Source organism: Papio anubis, chromosome 4, assembly GCF_008728515.1.
Source record: "Papio anubis isolate 15944 chromosome 4, Panubis1.0, whole genome shotgun sequence".
Lineage (NCBI taxonomy): Eukaryota > Metazoa > Chordata > Mammalia > Primates > Cercopithecidae > Papio > Papio anubis.
The window spans coordinates 87,436,946-87,461,782 of NC_044979.1; the positions used below are offsets into that span (position 1 = coordinate 87,436,946).

Below are 24,837 nucleotides of genomic sequence, written 5' to 3' on the forward strand. Positions count from 1 at the left end.
CACCTACTACTTAAAAATCCTCTACAATTACCAGTGGCCTCAATAACCAAGTCCATAGTCTTTGTCATCCTGTAGGCTGGAAATTCATTTGTCCCTCTTGTCTTCTTAGGATAATTATTTTATTTTCATAACCTATTCAAATGAGTGTCACCTTCTAAGTAATTCACTGAGGCAAAATTAGTGAATGTGCCTCCCTGTTCTCCTATAACACTTATGCCCTTATCACAGGGCTTAAAGGTAATCATTTGTTTACTGATCTTTCTCCATTCCCAGATAAATCTCTTGGGGAGAGGAGCTATGTTATGTTTCTCCAGCACCAGTGATGATAGTGCATTGCCTAGAACATATGGCAGGGTATTCAGTAAGTGTTTGTATAGTGAATAGTATTCAAGCTTTATCTGCCTTTGATGTTGAGCATCTTTATAGGACAGAAAACCTCAATATAACATATCTTTAATATGGCCATTTTCTGTATACATAAATATCATTTAAGTAATATTACATAAATGCTCCACAAAATATGGATAGCTTTTAGATTTTTATGTATACATTTTACATTGTTTTCTAGAAGTTTGACTTTAACTCTTCAAATGTTTGACCAACTGACACATATATAGAGGGGAAACTATTATATGGGGCTATGAATAAGATGATATTTTCTAACTTGCTTGCTTGGTAAAAGAATATTTGTGTAAGAAATGAGATTTCAGAAAAGTCATAATAATTAAAAAAAAAAAAGAAAATACTTGGAAGAGGTATGAGAAAACCCATGACAGTCTGTTCAAGAACAAGATGGCAATGATTAATATTGGAGAGGGGTACCAACGTAATTCAATGGGAGAAACAACAGTCTTTTCAGCAAAAGTGCTGGGACAACTGGATATCCAGATGAAAAATAATGAAGTTGTACCCTTACCTCACAAAATTTACAAAAATTAACACAAAGTGGATGAAATATCTAAATGTAATAACCAGAACTTTGACAAAACTCTTAAAAGACAATATAGAGATAAATTTTTATAACCTCAGATTTGACAATGGTCTCTTAAATAGGATATAAAATTGGTGAAAGAACAAGCGATGATTTTAAAAAATTAGACAAATTGGACAAACAATGATAAAAGTACAAGCAGTGATAAAAAGCATGAGCAATTAAAGAAATTACATAAATTGGACTTTATCAAAATAAAAACTTTTGTGCATCAAAGAACACTGTCGATATAAAGAATTACACTCTCGAGTATTTAAAAAAACCCACACAATGGGAGAAAATATTTGCAAATCATGTATCTAAGAGTCTAGTATCCAGAATATATAAATAACTCCTACAACTCAACAATAAAATAACCGAATTTAAAAATGAGCTAAGAGTCTGAACAAACATACCTCCAAAGACTATAAAAAATGGCCAATAAACACAGGAAAACATGCTCATATTATGGAAATCAAAACCAGAATGAAATATCACTTTATCCCCACTAAGGTGGCTACAATAAAAAGAACAACAATAACAAATCCTGGCAAAGATGTAGAAAAATTTGGACTTTCATATGTTGCTGATGGGAACATAAAAAGGTACAGCCACTTGGAAAACAGTGCGGCAGTTCTTCAAAAAGTTAAACATATAGTTATCATATAATACAGTAATTTTTCTAAATATACACTTAAGAGAAATGAAAACATATGTTCTCATAAAAACTTGTATACAAATATTCATAGCAGCATTATTCAAAATAGCCCAAAATAGAAACAACCCAATTGCCCATTAACTGATGAAAGGAATAGACAAATGTGGTATATCTGCACAATGAAATATTATTCAGGCATTAAAAATGCTATAACATAGATGAACTAAAAACATTATGGTAAGTGAATGAAGCTAATCAAAAAGACCATATATTGTGTAAGCCTCCCACCCCTGCCTTTTTTTTGAGATGGAGTCTCCCTTTGTCACCCAGGCTGGAGTGCAGTGGTGCAATCTTGGCTCACTGCAACCTCTGCCTCCCAGGTTCAAGCGATTCCCCTGCTTCAGCCTCCCGAGTAGCTGGGATTACAGGTGCCCGCCACCATGCCCTGCTAATGTTTGTATTTTAAGTAGAGGCAGGGTTTCTTCCTGACCTCAGATCTGCCCACCTTGGCCTCCCAAAGTGCTGGGATTACAGGCATGTGCCACCCCATCCAGCCTTGTATGAGCCTATTTATATGAAATTTCCAGAATATACAAATCCATAGAAGCAGAAAATAGATCAACATTTTCTAATAGCTGGCAGAAGGAGGAATGGGTAGTGACTGCTAATGAGTATGGAGCAGCTTTTTGGGATGATGAAAATATTCTGGAATTAGTACTGATAGCTTCATAATCTTGTGAATATACTAAAAACCACTGAACTGAACACTAAAGTGATAAATGTTATGCTACGTAAATTTTATTTCAGTTTTTAAAAAAGTACTTTTTTACATAGCATTGCTGTAAGACTAAATTAAAGAAAGTATGTAAAGTGCACAGGACCTGTATTCGATAAATACTAATTCTTATTATTTTTTTAAAGGATTGAATGGTAAAGATGGCTTTCATTCATTTGGGGGAAACAAAAATAATTACAGTTTATATGAGATATGGAAAGAGGATACAAGTCTGTTAAAATATTGTTTTCAAAATACTTCGTATAGGGCTAATGAATCAAAAGGACCACTTTATCCACATTTTCCTGACAAGTGAAATTTGCGCTAATGTAGGTACACCAAGATGTGCTTCTTATAAGTATCACTACAATAACAAACACCTAGGGATGGACACAGCACTCCATCCAATAACTGTGTGAACTCCTTACCAACTTATTATTATGACTAATATGTTGGTTGCTATATCACATAATAGATATGAAAAAATACAATGTAATCACAGTAACAAAGATGTCAAGAGTTTCATATCATCATTAATAGAGCTACTGGCTGTAGCAAAAATATTTTAAATTAGCAAAGCTAACCTATAATGTTTTCACAGGTACAATATGTAGTGGTGAACATATACCTTTAAATAGCACAGCACATTGTAAAAGTCACTCTATGTCATAAGAAGTGTATATAAATAACTGTTTATGATTCTACATCCCTGAAAAATGTGCATGCTGCACTAAATGTTTAATGTGTCCTTGTCCAAAGGGGAATACAATATTAATTTTGTTTTGAGGACAAGTTGACTCTAGACAAAAATAGGTAAGTTAGGTAGGTACAACAATTTTAGAAAATTCTGTTCCTGAGGTGGTGGGATTTTTTGGGAACTTAGCTTTCTCAAGAACATAATTTTAAAAGACACTCTGTAAATTCATCAAAGTTTAATGATGAAGAGACACAATAAATGTTATGAAGTTTAGTGGGGGATACTTTGGAAGTAAATGCCAAAGATTAAAATTTAGAGAAGACCAAAACCACAAAACAGTTCATAAAGTTTTAGTTGAATGAAAAATTGTAAAAAAATCACATCCAATTTCTTCAAATAATTTGTTTCTTCTGAGATTTCAGGTTTAATTTTGGTTATCCCATGACATGTAGTTCACAACACTGGGGAAAGAAGGGAAAAAAAGAAAAAAATTTATTTTATTTGCATAGTTCATATTTTTAATATTAATGTACATATCTAAGAATGTTTTCTTCATAGAGCTTTCATTCTAGTTTTGTTTTATGTGTAATTAAAATTCAAGAGGATTTGACATCCCAAATACTTTTTTTTTTAATTATACTTTATGTTCTAAGGTACATGTGCACAACGTGCAGGTTTGTTACATATGTATACATGTGCCATGTTGGTGTGCTGCACCCATTACCTCGTCATTTACATTAGGTATATCTCCTAATGCTATCCCTCCCCTCTCACCCAACCCCACAACAGGCCCCGGTGTGTGATGTTCCCCTTCCTGTGTCCAAGTGTTCTCATTGTTCAATTCCCACCTATGAGTGAGACCATGGAAACCATCATTCTCAGCAAACTATCACAAGAACAGAAAACCAAATCATTTTTAAATGTTTTTCTGTATATGGTCAGCAGAAAACACAAAATAAAGTGATCCTTCCACCTCAGTTTCCCAAGTAGCTGGGACTACAGGAACGCGCCACCAAACCCAGCTGTTTGTTTATTTTTCATAGAGATAGAGTCTCACTATGTTGCGCATTCTCCACCTATCATTTCTTTATTAATTCTAACCTTAATGAAATAGTTCCTGATTTTTAGATTTACCTCCAATTTCCCCATCCCATCTTAAATACTACTCACAAACTGTTCTGAATACTCTTTTCTAAATACACACAAGTTTCCTTCTCAAGAACCCATAATTTCTCCTTGTTCATCAAATCAATTTTAAGTATCAATCCTAAGATACCCCATCAACTAACCTAACTTTGCTTATCTAGTTGTATTTTCCCCATTCCCTAACACATACCTTCCACTTCAATCAGACTAATTTTCTTCATTTCCTCAATGTCAGACTCATACTTCTCACTTTATCATGTTTAATTATAAAACCTACTCATCACTTACTTAAATTGTACCCATTCTATAAGACCCATCTTGTGAAGTACTTGTTTGTGCCATATGTTCTTCACAATAACTTATATCTTGTATTGTTTATGACATTTAATAAGCCACGTTTCTCATGTAATTGAAGAATAGGCTGGTGAAATCTTAAGTGCTTAACCAATGTGCATTGAACTGAACTAAATTTATATAGTTAACTTGAATTTATATACTTCAATATTGTACTGTTGAGGTTAAACATCTTAAAAATTACTTTCATATTATTTTATATTATTTATTTGGTCACTTCCAAGTTTTCTCAGTGACAGAGCTCATGAGGTTGAGACCACAGTGAGCTGTAGCTGTGCCACTGCACTCCAACCCAGGTGACAGAGCAAGACCCTGTCTCAAAAATAAATAAAAACAAATGACAGATGAAAACTTTATTCCATCATATGATGTAATTTTATACATGTGGAAGTAAATGAATAAGCTTTCATGCACAGAGCACTGGAAATTTTGATGTAGTTTATTCTGTCCAATATATAAAATTATCTAGCAAAGTAATGAGTATTTAGTGTAATTCTCCTGTTTTCTGAGTTCACCTGTTGAGGAAAAACTGAAGGGTGTTTTCGTAGTCAAGGTTCAAGTGAATTTAAGTCCTGAGGGATGAAAACTAAAGTATATATACACATAAATATTTTAGGGAACTTTCTTAGGAGACACAGACACACAGACACACAGACACACACACACACACGCGCGCACACACACACCTCCTAAGAAAGTCTCAAGGAAAAAAATATCAGTGGAATGAGCCCTTTTAGGAGAAGCAGAATAAAAGACTGATTACAAATCAAAAAGCCAAAGAAGAAGCCATAGACAGAAATGGAGACAAGATCCAAAAGCCAGGCTGAAACAGGAGGGCAACGAATCAAGTCAGGAAATAACTGATATGAAGCACACTGGTGCCTTAATAGGGGCTGAATATGTGGGCTAGTTTAAAGGTGAAAAAGTCTCTTGACTCCATAGATACAACAACACATATTTCTAAAAAGAAATTCATTGAAAAGAGGGAGGAGAATTATTTTATTCCTTTAGAAAGTATAAGATCAAAGGACAGAGCAACATTTTTCCAAATCTGCTCAAATCTTGCCAGACATGGCATTGTGTCATTCCACTTCCACTTACAGAATTAGCCATAGTGCTTCTAATTATGACCACTGCAAAAAAAGTAAAAATACTAGTAAAATGTAAATTGAAGTGAAAACTATTCATTTATAGGAAAGGTATCATAAAACTCACAGACATTCTTAGAACTGGAGATTTATAAAATCTAGATACCAACTGAATATGCAATTGTTTCTTCTGCATTATTTGCCAAGGAGAACTAATACTTCACAAACTGTGTTTAGACTATATTAGCTGAGCAAAATTAATGACAAGAGAATGCCATGAGACAATTTTGATGGTGGCTTTTCATATCATGAATACCTATCTTTCAAAAGAGGAAGCAATATGAAATATGCTTAATATGGTTTAATCCTCTCAAAGACTTCGTAAGGTATGAATGAAATTCGAACGTGTGTCAGTTAGGTTTTAGTACAGGAAACAGAGTAAGTTTCAGGTATTTTAAGTAAACAGGGATTTAAAACAGGGAATAACATGCTTACTAACTCTTTGAAAAGACTAGAGAGAGAGGCTCTAGGCTGGGAATTCAGAAATGTTTCCAGAACACTGTAGAACTGACTTATTAGAGAAAAATGACCTTTGCTTCAATCAGAAAAGTGGGGACTCCAGAAGTCACTACAAAATTTATTGACTTCAAAATCATACCACTGTAGCTACAATTAAGAGATCAGGGAGCCACTACTGCTCACACCCCTACAGCCTCTCAGACCCTAGAACTCGGATGCTGGAACCCATCACAGAAAAATCATGTTTTCACATCTCACTTATTAGCAGAAAACAATGGACGCAGCAGGAAGATGACCTCCACTTGACTTTTGCCTCCAAATTTCAACAAGTGCATCTAATTGGATGAAACTTATTTACATTTAGAAGTTTAATGGCACAGGAATCTGGGAGAATGCAGTTTTTAGCTTTCCAGCTGCTGTAGTATAGAAATACACAGTATGAAAAAGTGCAAATGGTTGCCAGTTGGCCATATCCACCATACTGAGATTCAAAGGTTTTACAAATTTCTTATCCAAGGTCACAGAACTTGTGAGTGCTAGAGCAACAAACTTGAATTCAAAGATTTTGGCCACTTGCCCAGTGCTCTTTCCACTACATCAGTCTACAGCACTGATTACTCTCTGAAGACATTTGCCAAAGGAGACATATTTTCAAATCTTGTGCTAATTATATTTTTCACTGAAGCATTAATTCAGGCATCTGTGAACATCGTTACCTTTTAGTCTTATGTCAAACCTAGTTCTTCTTCCAAACTCAGACTTAATCTTATTTTACAGTAATTACAGTTAAACCAACACTGCTAGGGTTTAATACCTTCGAGTATTTTTCTCAGCAGGCTTGCTGCTTAATCCATTTAATGTCAGAACAACACAAACCTTCTTATTAAAATGGGGGAAAGGACATTATTAGAGACTGCATTAGTGTTTTTTTCTTCTTTGGGGTAAAACCTACCAATACGGCAATATTTGCACCTTATCTTTATTTTCTTTTCTGTTGATCATATACAGAAAAACATTAAAAAAAGAAAGATTTCGGATGTTAAATCCTCTTGAATTCTAATTACACATAAAAGAAAAGTAGAATGAAAGCTCTCTGAAGCAAATATTCCCAGATTTGTACTTTAATATTAAAATTAAAAACAGGAACTGTGCAAATAAAATATTTGGACAAAATGAAAAAATATAATGCCTCAGTAATATCTCATTAATATTCAATTAAATCATCACTTTCATTTCAAATGCACTTTAAAGTAATTTGGGGAACATATTTTAAAATGCACATACAATGACCTAAGTACAAAAATTCCTAACATATACCATAAGAGAAAAATATAAATTACTACCTAACACTTCTGATTAGACTTAAGCAACAATACTGTGTTAAAATTAAAGAGGTGATTAAATTCATATAAATAAAAGGTAGATATCATTATTATAGTTAGAAGAGATTTGATTGTGCTCTTTAAACAAGGAAATAATTATTGTCCAAAAGTTGTTAGATCAAGAGTATCTAGTAGTTTTGTGCTAAGAGCACATAAAAAAAAATATAATAGGCCAGGCGCGGTGGCTCACGCCTGTAATCCCAGCACTTTGGGAGGCTGAGGCGGGCCGATCACGAGGTCAGGAGATCAAGACCATCCTGGCTAACATGGTGAAACCCCGTCTCTACTAAAAATACAAAAATTAGCCAGGCGTGGTGGTGCGCGCCCCTAGTCCCAGCTACTTGGAGGCTGAGGCAGGAGAATGGCGTGAACCTGGGAGGCGGAGCTTGCAGTGAGCCGAGATGGCGCCATTGCACTCCAGCCTGGGCAACAAAGTGGGACTCCACCTCAAAAAAAAAAAAAAAAAAAATATATATATATATATATATATATAAAATAAACAATGTATGTGGTTTTTAAGGATCAAATAAAGAAGTTATCTGAGTCTTGTGTAGGTTAGATTACATCAGTTTCACAGATTATTTATCTCCACATATTAATCAGATACAGAACGTTAACTTTGTAAGAGTTGACATATTTTTAAATCAAAGACAACTATTGTGTTCAGCATAGAAAGCAGTGAAGGCTGTGATTAACCTCGAGAGAAGTTTGGGGTGCTTGCTAGAGAAAACAATTGATCCTGAGATTTTTTCTGAACATTTTTATTTGTCATTGGAACCCATCTTTTGTAAGAGACTCTTTTCACTCCTGAAAGTCATTATGCACTCTCTCTATCTCTGTGTGTACACACACAAACACCTCTATATATAATATACACACATAAAAATGTTGAGGGGTATATTAGAGAGACAGATCGCACAATAAGGCTTTTTCCTTTGCTTTTTACATAGGAAACTAAAATAATAAGTTCAGTTTAACTTCTAAATTCATTCAAATTAGAAACAAAAATAATTAAAAATTGTGATAGCATATTCTTTTTTGTTGAAGGATCTTTCACATTAAAGTCAGCAGTATTATTTGGTAAGTGGGCTAGAGAGTAGAACTTAAAAAATACATCCCTATCTCGGTAATCCCATATATTTAGTATCCTATAAGAAATGACCAGGCTGGGCATGGTGGTTCACGCCTGTAGTCCCTGCACTTTGTGGGGCTGAGGCAGGTGGATCACCTGAGGTCAGGAGTTCGGGATCAGCCTAACCAATACGGTGAAACTCCGTCTCTACTAAAATTACAAAAATTAGCTGGGTGTGGTGGCGTGTGCCTGTACTCCCAGCTACTCGGAAGACTGAGGCTGGAGAATCACTTGAACCGGGAGGCGGAGGTTGCAGTGAGCCGAGATTGTGCCACTGCACTCCAGCCTGAGTGACAGACTGAGATTACATCTCAAAAAACAAAACAAAACAAAGCAAAAACAAACAAAAAGAAATTAACAAAGACCATAAGTTGTAAACTACAGAAGCTGAAGGCACCTTTATAATGACTTTATATATACATAATTATGTATATTATTTAATATATATGTGTGTGTGTGTGTGTGTACATTCTTTTTTAAACACTTGCTTTTTAAACAGACTTATGTTGGACATATATTTCAATGTCAAAGATAGTGCTTTTCATTATTCTTTAGGTAAAATAATGAGGTGTACATGACTCTAGTAAGAGCTAATTGGAAAATAACAACATTTGACACTCCTTTTCTGTTTTTGTTTTCTTATTTTTTGACTATTAATTAAAAGGATGTGCAGAAAAAATATGAAAAATTAAGTGTTAATTTCATGGTGACAGATATTTACCATCTATTTTTTCTGAGCATAACATATAGTAATATAGAACTCAGAAATTACTGGCTCAATGCTATTGTTTATTACCAAATTAACCATTATTATTCTAGTCATCTACTGAGCAGTATAGTTTCCAAATAAAACTTAAATTGCCACTTAGAGACCCGACCCTAAAGATGTAATGACATAAAGTGCTCAGTTTTGAGAAGTGTATTTCACTTTGTGTACTGATGTATTTTCCTCATCTTGTTGAGCAGATACTAAAAGGTAAGAAAAGGGCTATTAAGCTACAGCTATTAAGTACTATTTATTATTATTGAAAAAAAATCACCTTTAGCTCGACTGATAATGACATTTCTTTTAGAAGGACTGAGTGTGTGCCTAAAACCACGACCTACTTCATAATTGGCTAATACCTTCAGTATGAACAAACTTTTTAAGAATAAACTGTTGTATGTGAGGCTATTTCTTTTATTAATATTTCATGTAGGGCATGTTTATAAAGATGTGAGAAAATTCTATCAGAATGTCAACCTTTTTGTATCCTAAAATAGGCAAATATTAATTAAAACAAAGTGGTCTGGGGGATTGAATTACCCTATACTGACCTCCATTTTTCTCATCATCTTGTTAATGCAGTTCTTACTGAAATTAACATTTGTCTGAACTGTTCAAGAGTAACTAAAAAAAATCAAAGTTTGCATTTTATATCATTCATTTGCTTTACATATACAATCAAAGCACTCTAGCAGGATACAGATTGGTGTTTTTACTAATACAGATGTATGTCGACTTTCTTTTAATAGAGGAGATTTGCTTCAAAGAATTATACAAAAAGCTGGCATAAATATGACCACTCACAAAATGTGTTTAAATAATAATATGGAAAAATGCAACACAAATATGCAATGAATATTTGAAAACCCTAGTTTCTGAAGAGTTTAGATAGGGATTGTTTACATTATAATCTACTTGGTATTTCTTTAAATACCAATGTATCCCAAAATAATTATTCGATTCACATGCTTTTCTCTGAAACATATTTGCTTTATGTAATTCTTTATTTAAAGACTCAGATCACCAGAATGAATTCAACCAAAAGCCAGGATTAAAAGAATGTAAGAGATTTGTCCAAGATCTGGGAATAAATTGAATCCTTCCTACTCATTTTCATCAGAAGCCCTTGCTTCTGTGAAGGCAGATGGGAGCTCCATCTACATTCAGGCAGGAAGACCACTCAACTAAAGTTTAAAGTTTTACAAGGAAAATTCCTACAGCTTGCTTTAGGAGGGAAGGGTGGAGACCATTCTGTTTTACAGGACACTCCACCCTCAGCTATATCCCCTTGATTAATTATGTAACCAGATCTCCTTCATCAACTTACCAATCAGGTAATGGCAGGTATTTCTGATGCTTGGTATAGGATCTGAGTGAGGAGAGTCCTAAGAATATTACTTATAGCAGCTGTTTTGCATAGTATTAATGTGAAAAGATTTAACTTGCAATACAAGTTAACATTTGTTCCAAAAGTTTTTAAAAAAAAATCTATTATTTTAGCATGTAAGTCTTATAGACATAAGTCCTGTCTACTGATACATTAGAAAGTCTTAGAAAAGTCAGCGATTATATACAGGAAAGTGGATGCATAAGAACAAGCAAAAAGGTATTAGTAAGGCATTAGAAACTATTGCCATCTTAGTAAAATAACTGGTGAATACAGCAAAATGAATAATTCGTGGTTAGTATAAATCAGCTAAATTCTTGAAATGCACAACTAACTACACATATTCTTCAGTCCACAGAGGCTGTACAATGGAGATTTGGGATTCTAACTTTGTTTTTAAACTGGAGAAGTGCAGAAACTTTGAATCTTTTTAAATTTATCTTCCATCTGTTTCCTGTAATATCAAGATTTAGAGCAAGGTCTAAAGCTTCATCTTACGTAAAAGTTAGGTGCCTAATATGTCTCCGTCCTGACCTCCCATGGAAACACTTATCAGGCTTCAGATATTTTTTCTCTCAATTTTTTAACTTGGAAGTACATGGCTATTTATTTTTGCACATATTTTCTTTCTATTGTGCAATTTTTCAACACATGGCAAAGTTGAAAGAATACCACAAATGTTTGTATACCTTTCACAATTGTGTATGTGTGTGTGTGTATGTGTATGTGTGTATGTGTATATATATATGAATGCTGCAGCATTTATTTCCTGAGAATAAGGATCTTCTGTTACATAGCCACAATACCTCTATCACCCGTAAAATCCCGATTCCAGGACACAACCTAGATAAATTAAATAAAAATTTTTGTGGTGGAGCCAAGGATCAGTAATTTTTACAGTTCTCAAGTGACTACAATACACAACAAATGTTGAGAACCACTGTCCACGTATTAATTAAATTTGTTAAACATTTTCAGTAAAGAATACATTTTGTTTCTTAATATGAATAAGAATGATAGCCTTTTGAAGTTTAGCAAATCTAAATTATATATTTTAGGTCAGCGTTTTACAATAAGTTACTTTTCCTTAAGCTGTTCTTATCAAGTATGTATTGTTATATAGATTCCAAATATATTTATCTCCAAAGTTAAATGGATTTTAGTAAAAATGATATTTATACATATATATTTTAATAAAATGTTTAATAAATTAGACATGAATCTTAGCACGTGAAACACAAAGCTTTTTTTATAACTTTCCCCATAATCAAATTTTAAATTAGTGAGAATTAAAGGGCCGGAAAGAAAAAAAATCGAAATCCAAACTTACTGCATGTTAACATTTTAATAATGTACTTTCACGTGTTAAAAACCTAAACGTTTTTTACAACAAAGCATTATCCATAAGTGAATTAAAAAAATTCTGACTAATAACAAATTATTCCTACATTGTAGTTTCTTTGTCAGAATTAAGATTAGCATTATCTATTAATTACTTCTCTGTGGCTTCTATGACACTGTTGTATCCAAGCAACTGAAGAAGACATTAAGCATTTAGATGTCTATGTCTGTTCTTCGGTGTTAAGAGTAAAAGCAAGCAATGTGTAAACTGATTATTTTTAATAAATGAATCAGAACAGTTCAAAGTAAGATAAGTTATACATTTTAGACTGGAGTAGAAGTCACAAGACCCAGATTCTAGGCTATGATTAGCACGGCACTTGATCTCTCTGGGCCTGAAGTTTCTCACCTGTTAAATGCAGGATTTAGTTATGCCAAATGTCCCAAACTTTCTCAGTTCACAGCATTCCTAGTGTCTCAGTAATTTTTTCATGGTGTTGCAAGCTAAAAGAAACACCTAACAGTTCCATTTATTAAACATTTAAATCCAAACTTATGTTTGTCTATCCTAACAACTTAGTAGCTATTTAAAAAGTAATATACATTAACATTTTTCATTCTTAATGGGATGTGCACATCTGTTGGGCACTTTATAACTTCTCAAATCTTGGAATAAACTTGGAATCCACTACCCTCATTCCTGTTCTACAGTAATTTTCCCATAGTCCTTGTGTTTTATTACAGCAATTTACAAAAACACAGCCTCACAAAGATATGATGATGTTGTCAAAAGGAATAAAGTACAATTTAATGTGTAGAAGTTCTGAACTACTTCAAGAAAGTGGTTTGCATGGTGTCCAACTGATGTCACTGTGTTGGCCTTGAAAATTTAAAATATTCCATGATAGTGCCCCTCTAAGTTTGTGTGGTGCTCCTGGGGTGCCTCAGTACATAGTTTAGGAAGTATAGACTATCCTCTGTAAAATACTTCATATAGCTACAATGTATGCTGTAAACTGTAAAAGCAGAGTATGAGTGAAACAGATAATTCTGAGGGCCTGAAGTAAGGAGCTGCAGAATTGAAGAGGAGATTAAAAAGTGATACATGTTCAGTCTGCATGAAATACCCCTTCCTCCCCAGCTCACCTATAAAATGCCTACCCATGCCTCAAAACTCAGTTCAAGCTCCCTCATAGTAACCTCCCCTTACCAAGTCAAATCCACCTATTATACAATCTCAGAGTATTCATTTCACAGTACTTGTTCCAGTTGTAATTATACATTCATTTGTGTAACTATCTGATTAATTCTTGTCTCTCTCGTTAGAATGGAAGCTCTAAGAGGAAAGAACATGTCTGATATCGCTACCATAACCCACAGTGTCTGGTATATTATATGGGGCTAAAATCTTGCTTAGTGAAATGAACTGTGATAGAATAGGTTGAGCATTCATTTTGATTATTTTCCTTTATTCAAGAACAGCTGATATTTATAATAGCATTCCTAAAACATTTTTCTCATACTATTTCTCAGGAGAAAGAAACCCATACACATACAGCTGCATCTGAAACCTCAGAAAGTAAGATCAACCCAATTGATTAAAAGGATGTTCTTTGGATAAGGTAATCAAATGTTCACTGACTCTTATAGCCAAATTAATTGTTATGAGAAAAAAAATCATGTAACTACAAAAAAAAAAAAAAAAAACTGCTCACAAAAAAATTTTTAAATCTTAGCAGATGGCCACAAACCATACTTTGAGAACCATGTTCCACAGTGCCAGTACAGGAAGTTTCTAGATAATGGCAGCTCATTTTTTTTAAATGGCATTACACTATACAAGTTTTATTCACATACTAGCAAAACTGTTAAGGTAAGTTCAGTTACTATCAAAATGAATTCTGGGAATTTTATTGATATTCAATTTTAATCTTAATTATGCAAATATCTGTTACTTAACTAAGACTGTGTAACATAATACAGCATATGACTTCTGGATAATGAAAATAACCCTAAAGTTAAACATAAAAAATAAGGGTATGAAAGTCAAAATAAGGTGGAAAATGACTGTACCAAATAGCCAACAACTTTAAAAAGGGTAGGATATTTTTAAATCTCTAAATTAAGATTGGTTCATTGCATTTAGTACATCTCTTTTATGAAGAGGAGTTATAAGCTACAGAATCAATATATTATGTTTTGATATAAAATTTTCACCCTTCAAGTTCCTAGCTAGGAAGAAATTACTCTTTTACATTTACACGTTTTGAGTAAGCACAGATAAATGAAGAAATGAAAGAGAAGGGAAAATAGAGATGGTTGATTTTGCCTCTGCAATTGCTAATTCATAAACATCAAACTTTCCCAGTGTACACTGTCTTCTTTGGGAATTTGCTCCATCTTTTTCCTTAAACTGAAAGCTGGCTTACTGAGGCTATCACTTTCCTATAAGCTCTCCCAAATACTGCCTAATTATTTTCTCTTATCACACATCCAGGATATAGAGTGGATGTCCACCTACTTCCCTGTTGTCACTTCCCAGATCACTTTTACTTTATGCTCTTCTAAAATTAAACAAAGATCATCAACCACAAAACACAGTTGTTCTTTTGTAGCTCATGCTAGAATACCCTTTGTTCCATCTCCTTCATCTTTCTGATCCAAACTTTAGTAGCCTACTACATTTCACCCACCATCCTTCTTTCCTCCAGCTATGGTAGAGAACTGCTCCTCCAACTTTATGTACATTTGAATCACCTGGGAGTTCTTGTGAACTTCGGGGTCTGATTTAATACGGACACCCAAAGAGTCTGCATTTCTTATAACTCTCATAAGAAGCTGTGGAGTACTCTGAACAGCAAAGTACTGGAAGTGCTGTTTCTGTTAGTATCTAAACTATTAGTCCTAATCTCCCATTTATGCTTTGGTACTCATTCCCTCCTGCTTTCGCTATCTTAATATCTATCATTCCTTAACTGTTCCCTCAGGTTCCCTACATAGTTTATCTCCACCCCTCTAAGCTACTCAGTATCACCCATTAAAGAACTAAACCAAAACAAAACTAGAAAACCCTCATTTAACCCTTCACTCCCCCTACATACCATCTGATGTGTCTCTCATCCACAGTTAAACTTGGAAGAATTGTCTGCTTGAGGATGCCATTTCATCATCTCCAGCAATCCTGTACCTACTTCAATGTTATTTGCAGGCCCATTACCCCACCAACACAGCATTCACGAAAATTATCAATGACTACACACTGAGAAGACAAGAATGACATTTTCAGTTCTCATCTAATTTGAATTTCTCAACAGCATTCAATACTGTTAACTATTCCCAATATTTTTCCACATTGTCCTCCATGACACAACACATAATAGTCCCCTTATTATCTATTTTCCTGTCTATTGTAAAGACTTCCCCCCACCCCAAAAAAGGTCAAGAAAACCCCTAGCCTTCAAGTCTCAACTCAAATATGGCCTTCTGAAGCCTCCCCAACTAGGAAAATATATAGTCCCATTGGTTGTCTACCAGTTAATTGTAATTCTTAGCCACAAGTCAGCTGAACCACCGTCTCTCAAACAGGCGAAGTTAAGCTCTATATTTGGCATATCTTGATATACTTTGTATAGTCTAGCTACAATGAGTTTGCCTATGCACGAAGATGGCTACCGGCGGGGGGGCGTCGTTACGTCCTACGTCATCACGTGCCGGGATGAGGGTGGGGCCCTCAAGGAAGATGGAATGGAATCCAGATGGGCGGGGGCAAGCAGGACGGGGCGGGGCTACGCTGGATCTGGGCGGGGCGGGGCCGGTGAGGGGTCGGGGGTACTTGTGCTATTCAGCCGGTGCGCGCGGCGGCGGGAGGCAGCGGCTGGGGAGTCCCCTCGACGCTCTGTTCCGAGAGCGTGCCCCGGACCGCCAGCTCAGACCAGGGGCAGCCGTGTAGCCGAACGGAAGCTAGGAGCAGCCGGGACTGGTGGCTGGCCCCCGAGCTCCGCAGGCGGGAAGCACCCAGGATTTGGGAAGTCCCGGGAGCAACGCGGCGGCGCCTCCCTCACCCAAGGGGCCGCGGCTACGGTCACGGAGCGCGGCGGCACCGTGAGCGACCCAGGCCAGGATTCTAAATAGACGGCCCAGGCTCCTCCTCTGCCCGGGCCGCCTCACCTGCGGGCATTGCCGCGCCGCCTCCGCCGGTGTAGACGGCACCTGCGCCGCCTCGCTCGCGGGTCTCCGCCCCTTGCCCCCCCCTTACGGCGCCAAGCCCGGGCAACTCACCTGGACTGGCGCGGGCTGCGGGAGCCTGCGGTAGCCGAGGCGCGGAGGCGCAGCGCCCACGCCACTGTCTGGAGAGGACGCAGGTGGAGCGGGCGCGGCTTCGCGGAACCCGGCGCCTGCCGCCGCCGTCGTCCCGGCAGACACCAGGTCCCGGGGACCCGGCCGCCAGTGCCCGGGGAGTAGCCGCCGCCGTCGGCTGGGCACCATGAACAGCAGCAGCGCCAACATCACCTACGCCAGTCGCAAGCGGCGGAAGCCGGTGCAGAAAACGTGAGTGTCCCAAGCGCGTCCTCATCGCGGGGGCTGGGCGCACAGGCACGCGGGTGCGGGAGGCAGCCCCACCCCGCCCCCAAATCCCTGCGATCCTGGGGATTAGGTTCATTCCCGGCACTGCCGGTGGAATCGAGGTTTGGAGGCCGGTCGGGAGACCGAGGACTTGAATTCTCGCGTTTTCAATGATTGCATTTTAAAAATTGTCCTTCCACCCATCCTCTTCCCCCGCACCGGTACATACACACCCTCTCACATTTGTAACTTTGTTCTCTCTGATTTGGTCCTGATTTGTTGACAGCTCTGATCTGCCTTGGGCTAATGGATTAGTTAGTATAAACCTGTCTTGAAATCTCCTTCCACTTTTAATATCCGCATGGGGTAGGTTAGAGGACAGTCTTAATTCTCATTCTTGGTAGAGTTTGGTAGGGCGAGATGTTTTAAAGAGCTAAACACGTGCTGACTTTTACGAAGGGGCTGAGTGCCTCTAAAGGTACTTTTTGGTCCCCACCTACTGGCTTTCTGTTGCGCTCTTATTTACTTATTTGGCAGCAGTTTTGTAGCGCTCATCGTGACCATATCGGTAAAGTGGATAGACGTGGTAGCAGGTGGGAGTGGATGCAACGGACAGGATACGGTGGAGGATTTGTATTCTTCAGACATCTTTTTCGGAAGCTTGCTTATCACTTTTGGGGTGGCTTTAGAGTCTGTAACATAAAAGATTTAGAACTGCATTTGAGAGAGGTTTTCATTCTTAACATTTACCTCTAATTATTTTCCCCTTCAAAGTTTTGTTCTAATTGAGTGAGTACAAACTTGCTTTTGTCGTTGTCAGTTGATTTTGGTGGAATATTTGTGTGAGATGGCAAATACTTTATTTTCTTGTGTGTCAGAAAAAAGTATCCGTGCTGGAAACTTTTCCTGTTGTGTGGTGGTTGTATTCATGTGTTTGTTTCAATTTTTTTTATTTCTAGTTTTATCTCTGAGTTACTTTAGCTGCATGTTTTTCAAGTTTTCGTAAACAATTTTAAGAACTCTTAAACGTCCTCTCAGACCAAATCAGAAGTGTGCATTTTGCTTAGACTCCAACTGTCACTAATGGGAACCAGAAAAATAACACTTTAAGATTTACATTTAAAACCAGTTATTGGTTTAAAGTTTCATTCTAAAATTTTAGTTTCCTTTCAGAATTTCAGTTATCATAGTTCTTCAGAACTAGACTTGTGAATTGGCATTAACAGAGGATAATAATCTGTAAATAGACTGATTAAAATATGGAAGTTTTATGGTAGAGTGTGTTTTAAGGGAATGTTGTCAAACCAGCAGTTTTCTACCTTGGCAGTTTGAGACATCGGTTTATAATACTTTTAATTTCGTAGAATGATTTCTTACATTAAAGTATGTTTGTCTTATTTGACATTGTCCTTCATGGTTAAAGTTGGGAGGCATCACAAATGTCTGTTCTATGTGTTTATTAATGCAATAATATACTTAGCATCATATATAATAGGGACGTCATAGGTTTTATGTGTATAGTGAGAAAACAGGAAGCTTTCCCTGATGTGTTTTTAAGATACTGGGTTTCAGTTAGGGTGTTATAAAAGGACCTGGGTGGCTTTGTAAACAAAAACAAATGCCATAATTTTGTATTCATTATACAGTTTAACATTTATGGATTTTAGTTACTTTGCGTAAAATGTACTTTTTATTAGATTATCCTAATATACTTTCTTAGTCTTTAATATGCTTGTATTAATTTCTTACAATATAACAAAAGTATTTTTCCCATTCACCCACATTTTATTTTGTTAGCGTAGATGTTTATCAGATCTCTACTGAGCACCATATATTGCTTCTAATCATACAAATGCCTTAAATATCACCAGCTTCCTCTGTAAGAAAAGGCTAGTGCTGGTATTTTCTTTATCAAGTGAAAGTGTTTATATAAATTATTTTTACCTGAATGAAAAATTGTTAACTTTATAATGCAGTAAATCAAAGTTTATTTTAGAAATGAAGTCATTAAACTTGATATTAAATTTGAGTTTTAAAATTAAACTACTAGTCTGTGACCTAATGAGCCCTAAAACCTGCCAACATTGGGGAAAATAGATCTTGTTTTGAGCTGAAAATGCTATCCAGACCTACTTAACTTTGACCTCTTAAATGAGAGCCATTTTATGTTATTTACAGATAAAATATGCTGTAGCATAATTACAGGACTGTTTAAAAAGACAACTATTTAAATATAAATTTTATGGTATATATATATTTTATATTACATATATATATATATATTCCATAAAATTTTGGACTAAAGTAGTTGACAATTGTAACCTGAAGCTCTTTCAGTCTTGAGATGAATTTATTAAGAAAAATCAACCCCCCCTAGTGGCGGCTCTCACGTTGAAAATTATCTTTATTAGTAGGAAATACATTTTAATTGTGTTCAATTTAATCCCACTGAAGTATCTTGAACATAGTAGACTCTCAATAAATGTTTCCTTTCTTTTGGGAGTAATGAAAGTTGGGAAATTAAAGGCTCTGAAGCAACTTTACATCTAATTCATGTTCCTACTTTAAAGAAGAAAATATCAAAGATAACCTTCATTATAGAATCTACTTTAACTTTCCTTAGACTGTTGCCTCATACTTAGTAACCCTATTCAGAAAAAGAGAACAAATACTGTGTTTATTTTATTCTCTTTGGAAACGAAAGTGTTTGTTTATTTTGTCTCATGAAGATAGTCAAAAAGGCCATTATAGAATTAAATAGAATGTTTTTCCCTAGTGATAATTTTGGATATATTTTTGTGTTTTTAAGGTTTTAATCATAAAGAATAAATTGTAATGGATTTCAGCTTACCTATACATAGAAAGTTAGCACTGTATGTTGGCAAATAATAGGTGTTGAGAAAAGGGGATCTGCACTTTAAAATGATACCAGCTGTAGTGGTGATTAAGCCATCATGAAGTGTCAGAACTGAAAGTCACTTCTGAGCCTTAGCTGATCCTTCTTTAAAATGCATACTGATAAAAACTTTTACTTCTGTTAACGTATTAATAATAATATATAAAAGCATTTTCTGTCTTGCTATTCATTCTTTTTAAATGTCATGAATTTCATACATGTAATACTGAATTGTATTACTTACATAATATTCATTAAATGTTTTATATAAATTTATGGTGCTGTTTTTAAAATAGCATCTAAAATAAAAGAATGGGTCTTTTCATTTACACAATTATTTCTCCATCATTTTTCTTTCAAATAGCTTGATTTAGGTAGCATATACATAGTAGTTATGGACACTTGCTTGTTGGGACTATGAAATGAAGTAAGTGAAAGTGTTTAGTTATAGATGACACTAAATGGCAAAAAGAGGAAGCAGGTATAAATTGAAAGCACTGGATCTAAACTGAAAAATGAGGTCTAGTTTCTTCACTGTTATAGATCTGGGCAAGTTTCTCAACCAATAAAGCAGGACAGTCAGCACCTGTACTGCTACTCTCACAACTAAAACGGAACAAAAAATATATATAAACTGTGAAGACTGCTAAAGATATAAATGAAACAGAAACATAAATTCTATTCTTTTAGCTTACATTATCACAGAACAATCAATTCTCCCGTGAAACAGTAAGAGGCAGTATATGATTATGTTCTCAATTACGGCTACAGCTGAAATGTGCTACTTCACTGGTGAATAAATTTACATTGTACGTGCTTACTCATGTATTTAATTAAGACAGTTACTTAGAAGTAAATACCATACAAATCTTTTACAACAGTACCTTTCTACTTCCACGCTTCTTTTAAAATTGATATTTTGCTAGTGGCTTAACATAACAAAAAATGACTGTTTATTAGCACTTATTCTGATAAAAGCGTGCCCAGTTCTTTACATCATTTTCTTCATTTTTCTAATAGTACCAAAGAAAGGTAGTAGGATTTAAGTTTATACATAGGGAACTGAGATTCAAATTCAGAGTTGCTCAGGTAATGAAAAAGAGTTTGGATATTGGATCCCAGGTCTTTTGGCTTCAAAGCTTGTGTTCTTACTGACTTGCGTTCGTACTATCCAGGTGAACAGATGCAGTGATGCATGCAGTACAGCCATATCCTAGGGATTTTCACTGTTTCTGCTCGGATAGTGTTACAGCTGAAATAAATTATTTGTCATTTCCCATACATAATTTGTACTTGCTTATCTCCATACTTGTGTTTTACGTCCTTTCATCTTAGAGTCTTTTCTCCTGTCTTACAGATTTGCTACCTGCCACCCTTCCCCTTTGAAACGTTGTTTGTTTTTAAAGACGGCATAATACTCTGTTGTGCTAATATTCTGTAATTTATTTAACTGTTTTTGTTTTGGGAGGAAATTTTATGCCCAACCATTTAATACTTTAATATTTCAGAGAATACCCTTGGGACATGTAAATTTTTATGCAAATTCATTTTTTAAGGACAAAATTCCTGTAACGGAATTTTAGTATAGTAAAGTATGTGTTGTTTTAAGGTTGAACCAAATTGTACACTCCAAGAGATAGTGTCAGATTAAGAAAAATTTGCTAATTACATTCCCATCATCAATCTGGGGATGTGACTATATCCTTGCATTTTTGCTTAAAAAGTATTATTGTCACTTTCATAGGCAAAAGTGTGGTTGGTAATTAAAGTTATATGTTGGGAGCGTGGTTGTGTATAGGAGAAGCACCTACATTAGCAGATTTTCTACTTAGGTTGTCCTTTACATATTCGTTTGTTTTGTCTTACATTTTTCAGTCATCTTTTAGTTTGTTCTTCTTACTTCTTTCTATTGAAATATTGTTTTAAAATGTATTCCTATTAAATAACACTGGCAGACTTCAAAAGTCAATTATATATGTGGCACATCTTAAGTATAGCATGTTAGACCTTATCTTTTGATGTCTTACTGTGGTAGTTAGGGATTTTAGCCCTCTCTTGTCTCTCCTTAACCTTTTTCACCTTCCCCCATCCTCCCAATATGTTTTATCACAATTTTAGATTACATACACATTAGCGTTGTATTATTTTTGACTGTATGGTGTTTACTGTTGAGCTAAGTAATATACTGTGATTACATTTTCCTTCCTGTTCTATGCTATTATTGATTTCTTTTCTACCATCTTCCTGTTTATTTGCGTCTGGGTTTAGCTGTCTCTTAGGTTCATTGGAGACAGAGTTTGTGTTTCTGGCTCCTGCTTTTCTTGTTTTGGTGTGATTTTCTGGAAGAGAAGGGTAATTGCAGAAAGCTAGGTATTCTACCGTCACGGAAACAGAAGTGTCTTGCCTGTATTTAAGACCTGATTTAGATGCCACATCTCCATGAACTCTTTTACAGCACCTGTGTTACTGAGCAATATATTATGCTTGATTTTGCCATGTTATAAAATATATTTCCTCCTAGTAGGAAAAAGAATGTCTTTAAAGATAAGACTATCATTTGGCTTTGAAGCTACGAGAGCTTCCCAGTATAGTACCACGCACATAGTACATATTTGAGATGTGCTAATTTAACAATTAACTACCACTTAAAATTTTTTTGGAATGTTTTAGTGATTCTGGTAAGGTAGATACATTTTATGTGGGTTTAAGGGGAAATAAAAACATGTATTTGCATAGAAGAAGGGGGAAAGGGAAACAATGAGTTTTTCAGGATTATGGAACTTATAGTGGTTTCTAGGCCATATTTCATTTTCCTGATTTTCCCTGCTAATGTCTTGTGCTAGAAACTATGCTGTTTATATTTCATCATCTCTCCTCAGGTATAGCAAACAAAAGGGAAAGGAAAGAACTCATCAAAATTATAGGGCAGCAGCAGGAGGGTGGCAGACGACTTCTGACTCATTAAAAGTGGCTTCCAGCCAGAATTCTCAGAAGTTTTTGTAGATGTTTTTGACTCATATAGGGAAATAAAATATCCAGCTGTGTTCAGCCTAATAGTGAAGTTGGGATCTATTTGTGCTATGTGTCCCCTCCATTACATTAAGTATGTAGTTTATGATTGTAAATATTTGAAATTTATATTCAGAGATAAATACGGATGCACTGAAGCTGGGGGAAGGAAATGAAGAATGAATGGGGTTAAGAGTTGGGCTTTATTGGGTGTAGGTAGTATGGTAGGGGGATTTTATTGAGGAATACTTCAGATTTCCTAGCTGTTGGATGGAGAGTAACACCATAGTTAGTGCTGAGAAGTGGGTGCCCAACTCCTGGGGAATGTGAATGGAAGGGCAGTCAGGTACAGGTACTGGAAATAAAGATAAACAAGTTATGGGTAAGTAGACCAAAGCAGTAAGAGTAGATTAAATCACCCTGAGGAAAAATCCGATAGAGCAAACTCAGTACTGTAAGAGGTAATCTCTTGTTAAAAAATGTCATTTTAATCTCATAGGATTACTGAAACCATATCTTTGCATGTCATTTTGAGGTTTTATAACAAATATTATATAAAACAGTTATATTTATGATTAAACTTGTTTAATTTTTTCAGCTTTACTTCAAACACTGGCTACAAATGATGAACTTTATAGACATTTTTGATGGAGATCTTAAAAGACTTTCAAGATAGCATTCAAACGGGCATTGGGCATACTGTTGGGCCTGTTACCGCCAGCAGTTAAGGCTTGCAGGGCTTCTAAACAGAAGCGTGGCATGCAGTCAGCTAGAGTCTTGATTTCATAACAATTTTGGTTACAGATTGGGACAAGATTTTTGAGGTAAAGGTTTCAAAAAATAATAAGTTGCTCCTTTGCCTGACCAACATCATACGGTCTATTTCAGGAGATATTTGAACTCCAGAGCTCCCAAATCCAATCTTACAGGGATGTTTATTTATATTTCAAACAGCCTTTTCCTTAAATAATGGTTAGCAGTGTCCTTTGGTATTGATTCGAAGACAATACAAAAGTAAAAATATTAGCATAATCCAAGTCAAGTGTAGTTAATGTAAGATTACTTTCTATTTTTAATTGTTCTGTATGTCTTCAAGATGTATGGATAGATATTAAATATTTTCACAAAATCTGTACATTTCTCACAAAATCAGTGAAAAAGTGGGTCAAATGCATTACCTTTGTTAGCTTTAACAATCTGGCATTTTAAAAGCTTCAAATCCAGTACATTTGAATTGTTAAGTTCAGTGGGTACTTCTCAGCCCTGACCTTAATTCCTCTGTGTATTTGACTTTCTTCTATGACATCCAAAATATTCTACCCTGGTTCTTTTCCTGTCTATCATTTCTCCTCTGTGTCTACACCTCTTCAATAGCCCTATACCTAAGTGTTGGTATTACTGAGGTCTATCCTCAAGCCACTTTTTCCTTTTCTGGTACAGCTCTCATTAGGAAATGTAGTTGTTTTTCCAAGCTACAAATCGCAGAACCATTTGCAACCTCTCCTCACTCAATGGTTTCCTCTTCCTTACTTCCTATACCGAGTTAGTTTAGTTCAGTGAACATTTGAGTCTGGCTTAAATCTCTCTCCAAGCCAGTCCTTTCCTAACCTCACTGTCACTGCCTTTGGTCAGGTTGTAATCATTTCTTTTCTTGGCACTTTTGGTCAGCAAACATTAATTGAGAATCCACTCTGTGTCAAGCACTATGCTAGGCATTAAGGATACAAAAATGATTCAAGCTTATGTAGAAATAAGGGTGTTAGGCAAACAAGCATAAGCAATTAGGTTACTTGACAATGGAAATTTGCTCTCATATTAAATACTTTATAAGACACGTAGTAATACATTAGAAATGTAGACAATTTTGCATTATGAAAAGCAAGCCTCAGAAGCTAGTGTGAGGTTGAATATTGTAAAGAGCCAGCACAAGATAGGCAGCAGTACCACATGAAGGGATACCTTTATGTTACTATTGGTTTTCCCTATATCGTAGCATCTTGCCTTGTTTCAGTGTTTGTGTTACTTTCTTCTCTCCAGTGTTTCATAATCATTACTGGAAAGCTACCAAGAGTGCAGGACTGGATTATATACACATTTTCTATTTATGTGAAGTTGTTTTTATGGAATATTCCTTAATGGAAGCATTGTATAAGG

The 24,837-nt window shown here is 35.6% G+C and overlaps 1 protein-coding gene and 1 long non-coding RNA gene across 7 annotated transcripts in view; one reads left to right on the plus strand and one right to left on the minus strand.

Moving 5' to 3' along the window:
- Positions 1-3,318: 3,318 nt before the first annotated feature.
- LOC103883015 lies at positions 3,319-15,914 on the minus strand. 6 transcript variants are annotated; one of them, XR_001900910.3, is made up of 5 exons: positions 15,747-15,914; positions 15,317-15,474; positions 14,909-15,065; positions 12,625-12,719; positions 3,319-3,561 (listed from the first exon to the last, which is right to left on the minus strand). It is a non-coding gene; the product is annotated as an uncharacterized LOC103883015 (long non-coding RNA). The 6 variants fall into 6 exon arrangements; XR_645051.4 differs by having other exon boundaries at positions 14,909-15,080; XR_645050.4 differs by having other exon boundaries at positions 12,625-12,732; positions 14,909-15,080.
- A 138-nt stretch (positions 15,915-16,052) lies between these two features.
- The window catches only part of AHR (aryl hydrocarbon receptor), a 48,347-nt gene continuing 39,562 nt past the window's right edge, over positions 16,053-24,837 (plus strand). Inside the window, exon 1 of the mRNA XM_017956878.3 lies at positions 16,053-16,763. Within this exon, the coding sequence (XP_017812367.1) occupies positions 16,699-16,763 (65 nt within the window). The 5' untranslated portion in view covers positions 16,053-16,698. The remainder of the gene's footprint in view (positions 16,764-24,837) is intronic.